This window comes from Dipodomys merriami, unplaced genomic scaffold, assembly GCF_024711535.1.
Source record: "Dipodomys merriami isolate MVZ:Mamm:240054 unplaced genomic scaffold, mDipMer1.0.p SCAF_9, whole genome shotgun sequence".
In the NCBI taxonomy this organism is placed as follows: Eukaryota; Metazoa; Chordata; class Mammalia; order Rodentia; family Heteromyidae; genus Dipodomys; species Dipodomys merriami.
Window position 1 is genome coordinate 19,280,094 of NW_027206512.1, and position 16,086 is coordinate 19,296,179.

At 43.0% G+C, this 16,086-nt stretch overlaps 1 protein-coding gene across 3 annotated transcripts in view; it reads left to right on the forward strand.

Moving 5' to 3' along the window:
* Positions 1–811: 811 nt before the first annotated feature.
* The window catches only part of Cnot6l (CCR4-NOT transcription complex subunit 6 like), a 92,019-nt gene continuing 76,744 nt past the window's right edge, over positions 812–16,086 (forward strand). For 2 of the 3 annotated variants that reach the window (XM_070012558.1, XM_070012557.1), the window contains exon 1: positions 1,349–1,434. In XM_070012558.1, the coding sequence (XP_069868659.1) occupies positions 1,430–1,434 (5 nt within the window). In that variant the 5' untranslated portion in view covers positions 1,349–1,429. Of the gene's footprint in view, positions 1,126–1,348; positions 1,435–16,086 lie in introns of those variants that run through there. The other variant, XM_070012559.1, reaches the window with a different exon arrangement.

Below are 16,086 nucleotides of genomic sequence, written 5' to 3' on the forward strand. Positions count from 1 at the left end.
AGAACAAGCGCGGTTCCAACTAGTCTTCCCCCCTAAGGCTTAAAGACGAGGGTTTCTGATAACCTCACAGATCTTCGCGGTGCCATTCGCTGAAGCAAATACCAGAGAATTAGAACACACCAAGGGTGCGAGGCGTGGTGGTAAGCCTGCAAGACTAACTCTCGGGAGGGGGTGGGATGGAGGCAGAGAGGGATCATGAGTTTGACGCCACCCCGGGCTATCATGGCAAGACCCTGGTGTGTCTGTCTGTGTGTGTGTGTGTGGGGGGGGGTAGACACTAGCCTGGGTAAAAGAGAAAATAAGTAAGAACGCTTGGCTCCGGCCCGCGCAGGCGCACTTGGACGAAGCGCGGTGCTCCCGGAGCCAAGGCGCAGTGCTAAAAGCTCCGCCCCGCTACCACCCCGCCTCCTTCCCGTCACCCCACCCTCTTAGCCTGGGAGTGACGGACTCCCGCCAGCCCCTCCACGTCAATCAACTCTCCTCCTTCTCGCACTCTGCACCTTGTTATTAATCTCAGTACAGATACCCGCCCGGACGGCCTCTCCCCGGACCCTCTGGGGGGTGTGTGAACGTGGGTGAGAGCAAGAGCGAAGGCACCGAAAGCTGGCTTCTCGGCTCGGCTTCGGCAGCACCCGGCTTAGCAGCAACCCCCGCAGCGGCGGCAGCCCCAGTGCCAGGAGGCCAAGGCCAAGGCCAGGCTCCCGGAGGCTCTCGGAGCACTAGCCGAGGTTCCCGGAGGCTGTGTGGGGGCGCAGCTTCGTCCGGCCGCGAGGCCTCTTCTGCGCGCCCCGGGTCACCGTCTCCGTAGTCCGGCGGCGCGGCCCTCGGTCCCCTTCCCACCCCTCCCCTCCCCGCTCCGTTCTCCTCCTCGCTTCCCTCCAGCCGCCCTCCGCGCCGTCGCCGTCCCGGTCGTTCTCTAGGCGGCCCGGCCCGGCCCGCCCGCCCCGCGTTCCCTCCGGCCGGTGCCTCTTTCCCCCCGGCGGGCTGCCTGCATGTCTTTGCTGCCCTCAGCCCCGCCGCCACCGCCGCCGCCACCTCCCCCGCCGCCGCAGCCCCAGCAGCAGCAGCAGCCGCCCCGCCGCCGCCGCCGTCGCCGCCGCCCGGACCCTGGCGCGCTGAATGCAGGTGAGGTCGGGGAGACCCGGGCCTTGGGGAGCCCCGGGGCCCGGCGCGTCCGCCCGCGAGCCCCGGCCCTGTGTGTGTGTGTGTGTGTGTGTGTGTGTGTGTGTGTGTGCCGCGCGGCTGGCTTCCCTGCGGGGCGGGCGGGCGGGCGTGGGTGTTTGTGTTTGCGTCTGCGGCCGCGGCTCCGGAGGGGGCGCGGGGTGCGCGCGCGCGCGCGCGTGTGCGTGTGTGTGTGTGAGTGTGAGTGTGTGTTTCCCCCGCCGCGGGGAAATGGCTGCTGTTGCTCCTTGTGGGCCAGGGGAGGAGAATGAGGTAGAGTGTCTCCGTGCCTCTGGGTTGGAGCCCGTGCTGGGAAAGGGAGCGCGGCTGTTTTTTCTCTTTCCGTTTTTCTTTTGGAGGGGAGAATGAAGGGAGAGGGACGGACGTGTGGGTGGGCGAGCGAGTTGGGACTTTGGCGGGCGGGAGGCGGCCCGAGGACCCACGGCGAGTGGGTGTGTGTGTCGGGGGGAAGGGGCGGCGGGGCCGGCCCGCCGCTCTGCGGAGGGTGCCCGGGTGTTCCGTGTGTGTGGTGTGGGGGGGGGGGGAGAGGGGCCGCGGCTCTGGGGGTGGCTTGCGTGTGTCCGGGACCCCCCGAGTGGCGCGTCCCTCCCCCTTTGTGGCCCGGGCTCCAGAGCTTCGCAGGTGAGAACGGCTCGCGGGGAGCCGGGCCGCCGAGGGTGAGTGAGTGCGGCGGCATCCTCCGGCCGCTGGCCTCCGTGGGGCTACGAAAGCTACGGGTCGGTGCCGTGCCTGCGATTCCCCGGGGGCCGCGGTTCCCGGGGCCGGGGCCGCGGCGGCGGCGGCGGCGGCGGCGGCAGGAAGCGCGCTCGGCCTGCTGCGCGGCCTAACCGCCTCGGCGCCCGCCGGCCCGCCCGCTGGCCTCCCCAGACGCTCCCGGGACGCCCAGCTCGCGCGGACCCGGGGCGCTGCCTCCGGCCTGGGCAGGTGAGGATCGGGGGCGGGACCCGTCGATCGCTGTCTCCCCGGCCGCCTCCGCGTCTTCCGAGGAAGAAGGCGATGGCTTGCTTATTTTGGCGTTCCAACAGCTAGCCTCCAGATTCTCCTGGCGTTGGGGACCCCAGGGAAAGTGAATCAAAGCAGTAAATCTCGGATCCGACCTGCTTGGATCCCCTTCTTCTTTCACCCTTCCCTGAAGGGAAGGAGTAAATATTTTCGGGTTTGGTTGCAAGTACTTTGTCGTTGCTAAATGAACCGCCCCCCCGCCCCCTTCCAACCTCCCAAGAAAAATCTCCTTGGAGGGGAGATGGAAGAAAAGGGAAACTGGCTTCTTTGGCCGATGGTATTTGTGGGATTGGAAGGGTTTTTGCGTTTGAAATTGTTTTATCCTGCGGGAGGGCGCGCGCGCGCGCGCGGGGCGGGGGGAGGAGGGTGGGGGAGGCGTGCATAATACGCTTGAGCGGAGGAGGTTGGTGAGGAAGAGGAAGTTACTGGAGCTGTCATCTTCCTTAACTTGGCCAGCTTATTTAGCTTAGGCTGTTGAGGAGCCTTGGGCTTGGGTCGTTTAGCTGAGCTGTGTGTACACATTGGAAGCACGTTACCACACTTGGAGGAGAGGCTACCTTATTACTTCTTGTTATCTTAATTGTCAATCATGATAGTCAAATACATCAGTCGTGTTTTTCTCACTGTCTCCATTTCCTGAATGGAGCAGCCAGTGCCATCTACTCAAGGTGTACTCCTGGAAAGCTGTTTTTTGAGAGCAGACTATGCAAAAAGTGATCGTGAAGATACATATGCAACCAATAAGCATACTATGCATCTTAGAACCAAATGCAAATGGTTGCTTTACTTTACTCTTTCTATGTGGGTATTTAGTTACCTCACCTAACTAGAGCCCTTTTATGAATGAAGTGGTTGGGAATACTGGTTTGATGCTTTTAGGCCTTGGTCTGTGTAATGTAGAGTGATCTTCTCTGAACCTGGCCTTACAAAGGAAAATAGTGCGTGTTGTTCACTGTGAAGTGGGGGTAAGAGGAGGAGTGAAAAGCTGTTTTCTATTACCACTACTTGAAAAACAAGTTAACACATGTAGTTTAGTGGAAAAAGGACTTGTTTTACAGATCTCAGTTGGAACCCTAGCTATGCCAAAGTGTCTAGTTTTTTTTTAAATCTCTATTTTCTTATCTGTAATAGATGATAGCTTTTCAGGAAGGCCATTGAGAATAGAAAGAGAAACATGTTTGGCTCATAGTAAAGGCTTAGTTAATTTTAGCTCTGTCGCCTGTAACCTTGACTGTAACTATGAAAAAGCATTTATAATTTCACATAAGTAATTATTTAGAGCAATGTTGTGTAAATGTGAGTTAAAAATCAGAATAATAGAGCTAGGGACATAGTTCAGTAGTAGAGTACTTGTCTAGTGCAACAATGCTGAAAGTTTGGTATCAAGCACTGGGTTGGGGGGGAGGGTGGTGGTGGTGGGTGTATTTTGAAGCCCTTTGGTATACATAAAGTATGTGAAAAACATCTTTTAATATATCTGAAAAGACCTTTTTCAGAAATAAAATTAATATGGCTTTGTATATTTATAGAGAAATTTTCCATATTTTGAAATAATTACCTGAATTTCATTATATTTCTATGAGTATTTGTTTTGTGGCCTTGGAAATTTTTTGTTTTGTTTTTTTTTTGCCAGTTATGGGGGTTGAACTCTGGGCCTGGGCACTGTCCTTCAGCTCTTCAGCTCAAGGCTAGTGCCCTACCACTTGAGCCACAGCACTACTTCTGGCTTTTTTCTGCTTATGTGGTGCTGAGGACTCGAACCCAGGGCCTCATGCATGCAAGGCAAGCACTCTACCACTGACCCAACTTCCCAGCCCAAGGCCTTGGAAATTTTTTTTTTAGCCCTATACAGTGTTTCAGTATACTCCAATATTAAAATCAAAGAACCATAATGTATCAATATGTATTCACTAAGAGTGGTGTCTACAAAATGCTATATGCTTGTTTTAGTTTGTTAACAGATTTTTTTAAAGCAAAGCCTCTTGGGAGCATTGAGTGGAAACAAAATTATCAACCTCCAATAATTTTCCATCTTAATTGTTTTGTGTGGAGTAGTAAATGTCCATTAAATTTTAACTAGTATAATGGGTAAAAATAGTCATATAGAATATAAGGTGAACGACAATTGGAAGATTATTTAAAGGATTCTCCCTGCCCCTCTTGGTAATGGTATGACAAGGAATGTGGTAGGAGTTGTCATTGGTTTTTTAGGTTTATCTGTTTACAAATGCCAGTTTTACCAATTAGCTTTATATCATTTTTCTCAGCAGCTAAGCTAACTAGACTTTCCTGAAATTAAAATTTCAGCACATCCAGTATAACTTTTTATATACAACAGTTTCTGTGAAGAAGAGTAAGTTCTTCATTAGAACATCTGTGTGTGTAATATTTTAAAGTGAACAGAATTATTTGCCATATGGTTGTATATAAAGGAAGAATTCTTGCCTTAACAATAATGTGTATATATATATATATATATATATATATATATATATATATTATTATTATTTTCTAATTCTAGGGCTTGAACTCAGGGCCTGCACACTATCCCTGAGTTCTACTTCAGGCTTTTTTTTTTTTTTTTTGTGGTTAGTTGGAGATAAGAATTGCCTGGACTTCCTTGCTCAGACTGACTGAACCATAATCTTCAGATCTCAGCCTCTTTTCTTTTTTTTTTTGGGGGGGGGGTGTATGTCATGGGTCTTGAACTCAGGGCCTGGGCCCTGTTGGTGAGCTTCTTTTTGTTGTTTTTGTTTTTTGTTTTTTTTTGCTCAAGGCTAGCTTCTAGCCCTTTGAGGAGCTACAGCTTCCACTTAGTTTTTCTTGTTAATTGGAGATAAGAATCTCCCAAGGACTTTTCTGACCCCACACACCCCCTTTCAAACCATGATCCTTAGATCTCAGCCTCATAAGTAGCTAGAATTATAGGCATGAGCCACCAGCACCAGGCCTAAATATTTTAAATTAAAGAGAATTGGAATACTTATTTCTTTATGTATTACTTTTTTGTAATTCTAATTAGGGCAATACATATGACAATTTCAGTGACTTTAACAGTTTATTTTTTACTTGACAGACCAGTGCAGGTATTCCTGATTAGTAGGCTCATGGCTTTTATTCTATGTGATAATTTAGAAACGCAAGCTCCTTACATTTTGTGACTCCCAACATTTCTAGGGGCTTGGAATCTGCCTGTACATGTGGAAGCTTGCTTAAGAAACTTTAGAACGGAAGGTGACATCTTCCTAAATTTCATTGGCAAGAATTTATCATAGAAACTTATTTGAATACAACAAAGGTAATGGGAAATACAGTTTCCAGATAGTGGATAGGTTGGTGTTATATGATATTTCACATTGAAACTTGTGAGGAGTTTCTAGACAATTTTTCGAACAGCTACACTATTTGTACATTCCTACCAGCACTAGATTTTCCTCCCTCTTGTCACAATTTAATTTTTTTTCCCTTTTGGATCTACTCTCTCCTAGTGGAAGTGAAGCAATAAACTCTTGGTTTTGAGTTGCATTTTCCTGATGACCTATGACATCAAAACGGAAGTAGAGCTGTGGTTCAAGTGGTAGAAGTATTAGCCTTGAGCAAAACAAGCTCAACCATAGTGCCCAGACCCTGAGTTTAAGCCCCAGAACCATCACCCACCCCCCAAAAAAGACTTGATTAATTTTTTTTTTTTGGTCGGTCGTGGGGCTTGAGCTCTGGGCCTGGATGCTGTCCCTCAGCTCTTCAGCTTAAGACTATTGCTCTACCACTAGAGCTACAATGCCACTTCTGTTCTCTGGTGGTTTATTGGAGATAAGAGTTTCACAGACTTTCTTGCCTGGTCTGGCTTTGAACTGTGATCCTCAGATCTCAGCCTCCTGAGTAGCTAGGATTACAGGCGTGAGCCACCGGCATCAGGCTTGATTAATATTTTTAACACGCTGATTGGCCATGGATGTCTTCTTTGGAGAGATCTGTATAAGGATATGCAGATTTGTTGCTCATTTTAATGTATGTATGTATATATTTATATGCTGGTCCTGGGGCCTGCACTCAGGACCTAGACTCTGTCCCTGAGCTTTTGTGCTCGGGCAAGTGCTCTACCATTTAAGCCCTGGCCCCACTTCCAGCTTTTTGGTGATGAATTGGAGGTAACAAAATCTCAGTCATTCCTGTCTGGGCTGGTTTCAAACCACCACCCTCAGATTACAGCTTTCTGAGTAGTTAGGATTACAAGTGTGAGACTGGCACTTTGTGCCTTGCTTTTCTTTTTTTTAAGTTGTAAGAGTCTTTGATATAGACTTGTACCTTTTTGTATATGTGGTTTGAAAACATTTTTCCCATTCTGAGTTGTCTCTTTCTGATGGCATCAATTTAAAGCACAAAAGTTTTTAATTTGACCAAGTCAGTTTCTTTGTTTTTGTTGTTGGTGGTGCTGGGGATTGAACAGAGGTCTCATGCATGTATACTAAGCATATGTTTTGCACTGAGCTGCATTCTAGTCCTTATTTAAGGCCCGTATTTATTTTGTTGTTGCTTGAGCTTTTAGCGTAATAGATAAAAAAAATCCTTGGGGGCTGGGAAGGTGGCTTAGTGGTAGAGCGCTTGCCCTGCATGCCTGAGGCCCTGGGCCTCGATTCCTCAGCACCACATAAGCAAAAAGAAAAAAACTGGAAGTGGCGCTGTGGCTCAAGTGGTAGAGTGCTAGCCTTGAGCTGAAGAGCTGAGGGACAGTGCCCAGGCCCAGAGTTCAGGCCCTACAACTGGACCCTCCCCCCCCCCCCAAAAAAAAAATCCTTGCATGGTCTTATGTCATAATGATTTATTACCCCTATTTTTTTTTTTTTCCTTAGAGTTTTTTAGGTCTTGATCTCTTGAGTTTCTGTTTGTGGGCTAATCAATATAGGGACCTAATATTCTCCCTTCCTGTAGTTAAATATTTCAGTATTTATTAAAAAGACTATTTTTTACTCACTTGGGTTCTTATGTGTATTTGAGAGTCAATTTTAGGGTCAGCTTGTCAAAATCTTCAAAGAAATGAGCTAGAATTTTGATGGGGAGTGCTAATTCTTTAAATGTATTTGAGGAACATTGCCACCTCAGCCATGAACAAGGAATGTCTTCCCATTTTAGACCTTTAATGGCTTTTAGTAGTATTTCATAGTTTCTGATGTTTTACAGTTTTTGTTTCATTTATTCCTAAATATCTAATTCTGGAATTGTCTTTTTAAATTTTATTTCTTGTTGTCCATTGTATAAAAAAATACAATTGACTTTTATGTATTGATCTTGTATCTGTAAGTGCATTATGTAGAAGTACTTGCTGTAAACAAGGAACATTTCACCTATAACCATGTGGTTGCATTATATTTTCTTGCCTAATTGCCCTGACTGGAACCTCCAGTGCATTATTGAAAACAAGTATCAAGAGAAGAAACTTAACTAGCTAACCCTTATTTTCTTTCTTTTTTTTTTTTCTGACCTTAAGAGGAAAATATTCTGTTTTCCATCATTAAGTATCATGTTAGCTGTGGATTTTTCAGAGATATTTTTGGTAATGTTGAGGAACATCACTTTTTAGTTCCTTGGTTCTTTTTTTTCTATGAAAACTTAAGTTTGAGTTTTTATAAAAGTTATTTTTATTTTTATACTACTTTAATTATACAGAGGATGGGTTAAATTGCTACATTTTCACATGTATTTATAATTTAAAATCTAAGGTTGAGTTTTGAGGGAAATGTGAAATAATGATTAGAAAAATGAAAATGGCTATTGGTAGAAATTAGTGGCCTTTTCTTTTTGTAGAAGGACTAGATCTTTTCTTCCATCTTTTGTTCTCTTTTCCTACTTTTTTTTTTGGTCAATGTGGGGCCTGAACTTTGGGCCTGGGTGCTGTCCCTCAACTCCTCAGCTCAAGACTAGTGCCCTACTACTTGAGCCACAGCACCACTTCCGGCTTTTTCTGCTTCTGTGGTGCTGAGGAATCGAACCCAGGGCCTCATGCATGCAAGGCAAGCACTCTACCATTGAGCTACTTTCTCAGCCTTTCCCTACTCTTAATTAATGTGTCATTCAGTAGCCTGTACTGGGGCTTGAACCCAGGACCTCACACTTTTGCTCAGTCATCAGCATGAGAAAGATTTAGACACAAGATAAATCCTTCCAGGGCATGCCCGCAGTGACCTCCTATCTCCAAATATGCCCTACCTTCTAATTTCTGTTAATTCTCAATAATGGCATTAAATTTTAAATCTGCCTATGAATTAATCCTCTGAGGCAAAAATTCAGGATCTAATTACTTTCCAAAACCATATTAACTTGCAACCAAGCCTTTAACATAAGTAAATAGGGAACATTTCATGTTATATGTAACAGTAATCTTGAATCAGTATACAAATTTGAGTTACTAAGATCTAGCTGAGTGTGGTGGTGCACACCTATGATCCTAGCATTTGAGGTTGAGGCAGGAGGATTTTCTGAGTATAAGGCCAGAGCAGGGAACATAGTGAGTTGAGGATTAGCCTGTACTCCATGCTGAGACCCTGTCTCAAAAAAACCCCAAAAAACAAAACCACATATATCTGACTAGTATTTCTTCTACTGGCTATAAACTCTTGGGGAATAAGAAGAATTTAGCCACTCACTGGGTGTGAGTGGCTCACACCTGTAATGCTGAGAGTGGAAGGAGGAAGCTCTATGCTAGTCCAGGCAGAAAGGTGTTTGAGACACTGTCTTGAAAATAACCAGCAAAACCAGGGGCTGTGTGCCTAACAAGCAAAAGGTCCTAAGTTTAAACCCCACTATCTCAAGACACAAAAATAAAAAATCATTAATATAGAAAGAGAAAAGGAAACAGGGAAAGTCTTTTCTGTGCTGGGGTGTGTATTGCTGAGGATTAAAGTAGGGCTTTGAAGAAATGAATTACATGTTAGACGAATCAATTAGGGTGATCTCGATGGGCATGATTTCTATTGTTGCCTGAATTCAGGTCCTGCTTATTATATGACAAATTTGAAAATCTTTATGATTGGCTTATCTTCCTGCCTCTCTAATCTCTTGTTTGTTTGGTGCCAGTCTGGGGGCTTGAGCTCAGGGCCTCAAGTTTGCATTGACTGGGTTTTTTGCACTCAAGGATAGGGCTGTTCCAATTCTTTATCTCTGGCCTTTTGCTGGTTATTTAGAGGAGTTTCTTCGGTTTGTTGTTAGCCTGTCTTTGAATTAAATTCTCTGATTTCAACCTTCTGAGTAGCTAGGAATACAAATGTGAGTCATAGGCACTTAGGCTCCTTTTGCTTTTTTTAAAAAATGACTTTGCCCTTTGCCTTATAGTACTTTATTTTTTAATATTTAATCTGCCATTCTTTACTTCTTTTTGTTTTTTGCCTTGGTTCAGCTGTACAAGAAATATAAAATTTTTTTTTCATTATCTAGGAATATCTGAAATTATAGTTGGCATGGCTTAGTAGAAGCTTACATTTGGCAGTTTGGACAGGACCTGTCCTAGTTGTAAAGTTTTTTATTTTATTTTATTTTATTTGAGAACATACTGTACAGAGGGGTTACAATTATATGGGCAGGATAATGCATACATTTCTTACCAAGCATTGCAGCCTCCTCCTTTGTTTACCCTTCACCTCCCTTCCCAGCCTCCCCCCTCCCCCCCACCCAATCATACCCCCCTAGTTGTAAAGTTTTAAAATTTTCCTCCTCTTCATTTTCTGATGTTCAAGGGCTTGGAAATGCTAGATAAGCAAGCACTCTGCCACTTAAGATTTCATACCCATTATTAAGATTTCAATCAGATTTCTTTGTTGTTGTTGTTGTTGTTTTTTGCTTTTGTTTTTGGTTAAGATGCTGTATAGTATCCTAATCAGTTTAACATTGGACAATTGTTCTAACCAAGGACAATATATTACATAGAATCTTGTATCAGAGATATGGAATAAGAGCAATCCATCCACTCAGGTTTAGACTTCATATTGCAGTACCTTCAAAAGTGTTGCACCCTCCCTCCCCTTTGGGAGCCTTGGGGCAGAGGGTGGGGTGGGGGAGGGGTTGGGGGGGTGGGAGGTTGGGATGGGAATCTAATCTAGTCACTTATTATCTGAGTTGTGTGTTTCACAACTTCTCTGTGTTTCAACTCCCCTTATCTGTGAAATGTCAGTTAATATGTAGTTCATAATTTTAGTTAAATCGAATATAATTAAATGCACGCCATTTAGCACACTGGCTGAATACATATTGAACATTCAGTACAGGTTTTCTCATTTTCCTCCCCCTTCCCCCCCCCCCACGTTTTTTTTTTGGTGTTAATCCTGGGGCTAGAACTCAGGACTTGGGCATTGTTCATTAGCTGGGCATTGTTCATTAGCTTTTTTTCCCTCAAGGCTAGTGCTCTACCACTTGAGCCGCATCTCTGTTTCTGGCTGTTGGTGGTTATCTCATGGACTTTCTTGCCCAGGCTGGCTTTAAGCCAGGATCCTGAGATATCCCCCTCCTACATTGGAGGAACTATGGGCAAGAGAAGGTGTTAGCCAGCTTCATTCACTTTTTTTTATTGTTAAAATGTAACTATGATAACAGAAATAGCAATATTAACTCATACATTTATATTGTGTATATAAATTGTATACAATTTCAGCAATTTTTATTAATAGTTACAAATTATAGTATTTGTAGCAAAGTTCATAATCAACCTTGCTAAAAACTCCTTCAACTCAAATTGATTTCAGTGATCTTTTGTGGAATTTATATACATTCTTCATTAAATTTCACTGATTTGTCAACAATGTTATCTTTCCTTTGTGAAAAGTAACTTTCATTTAAAATTTTTGTTTCTTATGTTTTTAGGCTATGGGTTTTTTAGGTAGAAGAAACAGTTTTATAATAGGTTTTGGATAACTGTTATAAACTAACCATTTTTTCCCTCCTTTTTGTCTTGGTAAAATAACTTCAAAATAAAATGGGGAAACATATTTTGGGTTACATGTAATTAGGATTCAAAAATTGATACCAAATTCTCCTTTCACTATTAACTGCTTATTTTTTTTCCAATTTTATTTTTTTTTCTTTTAAAAGACTGTTCTTAATTTTGTCAACTTCAGAGCATGAAGAAGGTCCATACTTGTTAACTTAGGAGTTTGAAGTAACAAAACTGGAGCTTTGAATTTCTGACAAATGGTACTATAACTGTAGGACTGAAATTTGGAAGACTTACTTGACTTGAAGTAAATATTTTCTGATACTATTTGTATTTAGTGTATTTCATTGTTTTTCATTTTGGTTGGGTTGTGGGCCTTGAACTCAGGGCTGAGGTGGCTGTCCCTGAACTTTTTCGTTCAAGGCTGATACTTGGCTTTTTTGGTGCTTAATTGGGGATAAGAGTCTCAATAAGGCTGGCTTTGAACTGTGATCCTCAGATCTCAGCCTCCTGGGCAGCTAGGATTACAGACATGAGCCACTAGTGCCTGGCTTCTTCGTTGTTTTTAATAGAGTAGCAACCCGTGAAGGAAACTTTTTTCTTCACATAAAATCTAGACATCTGTATTTTTCAGTGTCTGGTTTTTGGGTTCACATAGGGCGAAAATAACCTTTCTCTGGACCCAGGGTTGACTCACAACCTTTTTTTTTTTTTAAATAAGTTCTCATTTTCATTATCCTTTTCAGTAACTGTTTAAGGAACTGTTTTAAAGTTGACACTCTTTTCCTTCAAACCTTTTCCACTTTGTACAAAGCAAGCATCACTTTTTTGGCAGTTATCTGTCTAAGTTACACAAGTTATACCTCTGTTAGGAACTTATTTATGCCGAAAATTAAGGGTTAGCTCGTTGTTTAATATTACCTATTTTGGGTCAATGTGAGTCAACACTGGACTTACCTTTCTTTTGAATTTCTTGCTATTAAAAAGATGTTGGCATTCTGGAACTCTTTTCCTAGATGGAGTTTTTCTTGGTGCTTGTCAAGTTTTATCCTACTTGGGTTACTAAGATTTTTTTTTTCTGTCTTCATTGTTTTAAATGAAGGTGTACAGATTTAGATAAGGCTATTTTACATTTTATATTTATTTATTTATTTTTGGTCTGGTCTTGGGGCCTGAATTCTGGGCCTGGGTGCTGTCCCTCAGCTCTTCAGCTCAAGGCTAGCACTCTACCACTTGAGCCACAGCACCACTTCCATTTTTTTTCTTTTTTGCTTATGTGGTTCTGAGGAATCGAACCCAGGGCCTCATGCATGCAAGGCAAGCGCTCTACCACTGAGCCACCTTCCCAGCCCTTTTCTACATTTTAAACTAACCTTGGTTCTCAGAATCAGTACTAGTTTTAATAAAATTTTGCTCTGCTCACATGATGCTGGATCGTTGTATATTTTGGTTCAGATCAATGTACAAGAATGCTATTATGTTTATTTTAGGGTTATATTATTTTGAGCCAGTGACTGGTGGTTTCACTCCTGTAATCCTAGTTACACAGGAGGCTGAGATCTGAAGATAGTGGTTTGAAGCCAGCCTGGGCATGAAAGTCCATGAGACTCTTTTATCTCTAACCACCAGAAAGCTGGATGTGGATCTGTGACTCAAGTGGTAGAGCACTTAACTAGCCTTGAACACAAAAGCCCAGAGACAGTTCCTAGGCCCTGAGTTTAAGCCCTAGGATAAGGGGGAAAAAAACCCCAAACAAAACCATTTGGAGTAATAACCCAAAATAATTTCTCATGAAATGATAGAATTTAAGAACTTACTCATGAAAAACATTTATTAATTAAACCTTTAGATTTTTATCTTTTTTTTTGGGTCCGGTTGTGGGGCCTGAACTCGGGGCCTGGGCGCTGTCCCTCAGCTCTTCAGCTCAAGGCTAGCGTTCTACCACTTGAGCCACAACGCCACTTCCGACTTTTTTCTTTTGCTTTTGTGGTGCTAAGGAATCGAACCCAGGGCCTCAAGCATGCAAGGCAAGCGCTCTACCACTGAACCACCTTCCCAGCCCTGATTTTTTTTTTTTTTGTCGGTCATGGGGCTTGAACTCTGGGCCTGAGCGCTGTCCCTCAGCTCTTCAGCTCAAGGCGAGCACTCTACCACTTGAGCTACAGCGCCACTTCCGGTTTTCTGGTGGTTTATTGGAGATAGGAGTCTCACGGTCTCTCCTGCCCGGGCTGGCTTTGAACCGCGATCCTCAGATCTCAGCCTCCTGAGTAGCTGGGATTACAGGCGTGAGCCACCAGCGCCCGGCTCCAGCCCTGATTTTTTATCTTTTTTTAAAGGTGGTTCTTTACTTTGCATGATTTAGCTTTAGCAATTTGTTTTTCTTTTTGGTGGTACTGGGGTTTGAACATAGACCTTTACACTTGCCATTATGCAAGTAAGTATTTTTTGACACTATCAAGTTTAATTTCATATCAGTTGACACCAAACAATATCTTGAACTGCTGTTTAGTTTTTGGATGTAATACACTATTTTCCATTTATATACAGTGATTATGTACGTAGACATATTTGTAAAATATTACTTGGATCATTGGTTTAATAAATCACTAGAAAGAACCTGAAACTGGAAGTGGTGCTGTGGCTCAGGCAGTAGAGCGCTCGCTTTGAGCTGAAGAGGTCAGGGACAGTGCCCAGGCCCAGTTCAAGGCCCATAACCAAAACCAACACAAAAACCTGACCAGAAAAAACCTGAAATTGGATGGTAAGAGAAGGAAAAAGATGGATTTTGTATGAAGTGTTAGAATGCTATTTCAGGTTATCTTCTCCTGCTCCCATTTAAACATGTTGGATCAATCAAGTTTTTCTAGTAGATTTGTTACATCATACATTTGACAGGCTTACCTGTTCATAACAAGGATCATCTAAATGGTTCACCTGGATCCGTGTTACAGGTGTCCTTGTAGCTTGGGTCTGACAAAGTTTAATTTGACTGTTTATAGCAGCAAAGATGTTTTCATTTCTGCTGGATTTGAGAAATCACTCTGTGCCTTGGGATTGTTTACCCATCTTTGAGATAGTATAGCCGATTGATTTTGCAGAACACTTTAGGATGTACTTGTTATCAACTACAAGGTTTAGGAGAGAACTTTCAATAACCTTTCTGTTTTTTCTTATTATTCGAAGGTGATGTACAGGGGGGTTATGGTTACCTAAGTATAGTAATGAGTTAATTTCCTTTTTGATAATGTCACCCCTTCCTCCCCTTAGTCTCCCAGTTTTTCCTCCTCTTCCCTACCTATAAATTGTATACTTTATTTTTATTATCTTTCTATGCATAAAGTGCACCTTTTGAACAGAGTATTCTTCTGTTTTTTTTTTTTTTTTTTTTGCCTCATTTAACTTTATTAAGTTAACTCTAATGGAAAGAGAAATTCAAAGGAGAAGTTACAGTAATCAGGAAAGTATCTTTGATAACCAGTATGTTAAGGACAGTGCTGTGAACAAATGGCTTTGCATGAAGTACACATTCTTGAACATATGCCATTTTTATTGGATATATCAGTTTTGACTGTATAGTAACATCTTGGAGTATGTAATAGGGAAGAAATTTTGTTCTCTTTCTATAAAATCCACCTTCCTTACCTGTAATTTTCTTAACAGTATACTTTCAAGAAATATGTGAGCTCTATTAGAGCAAAATTTGCAAGACAAGAGTACAAATTAAAAAGAAATTAAAACTCTTTTTACTTTTGTTTTCAGTGTGTGTTAGTGACTGGAGGAAGAAATGAAAGCAATTCTGCTAGCCAGAGAATTCAGTAGGTTAATGGCAATGAGTGTGTGTGTTTGTGTTTGTGTGCGTTGTCACTAAGTTTGTTAAATAGTATACTATACTGCAGTGGGTATATAATGTTGAGTCATAGATCAGAACAATGAACTCCTTTGGCATCCTGTGCTTTGTATTACTTGGATTCAGGGTGTGTAGGGTATGATAAAAATAGGTTTTGGGTGTTGCTAGGTCTCTAGCCATGTTATCTAACTTGACAGTTGGGCTCTGTCTCTGAGATTTCTGAACTGTAGATGTGAAAAAATATGAGAACTGAATTTCTAATTTACTACTAGGAGTTAGGCTGTCTTAAAATAGAGGCTTTTTAGAATCTTCTTACTAGTACTTCTAGATCAGCTTTTAGAAAGTTATTTGCAGAAAATTAAAAAAATGCCTGTTTCTCTCGTGCAACACAATTGTTTTGAAAAGTATCCATGTTGTAATGTACATCAATAAACAATACATTCATTTTTACTGGTGAATTCATTGTGTGAACTTACCATAATTTTTATTTGTTGGTCAGTCGTGGGGTTTGAACTCAGGGTGCTGTCCCTGAGCACTTTTGCTTAAGACTATCCACTTTGAGCCACAGCACCACTTCCGGTTTTTCTGGTGGTTAGTTGGAGGCGAGTCTCCTGGACTTTTCTGCCTGGGCTGGCTCTGAACCCTAATCCTTGGGTCTTAGCCTCCTGAGCAGCTAGAATTACAGATGTGTCACCAGTGCTTGGCAATTTACCATAATTTATTCACTAGTCTGATAGATCCTTGTTTTGGGTTATTACAAATAAATCACTAAAAATATTTAAGTTCAATCGAATCTTTCCAGGACTTTCATTCTTTTTGTTTTCTTTTTCTTTCTTTCCATTTCCCTTCCCCCCTTCCCCTTCCTCTTCTTTCTCTCTTTCCCCTTCTCCCCTTCCCCCCTTCCCCTTCCTCTTCTTTCTCCTTTTCCCCTTCTCCCCTTTCCCCCTTTCCTCCTTTTCCCCTTTCCCCTTCCCCCTTTTCCCCTTTCTCTTTTTTCCCTTCCCTCCTTACCCCTTTCCCTCTTCTGCCCCCCTTTGTTTCCCTCTTTCCCCCTCCCCTCCCCTCCCTACTCCTCCCCTCCCTTCCCTTTCCTTCCCTTCCCCTCCTCTTTTTTCTGGTGGTGGTGCTGGTGCCGGTA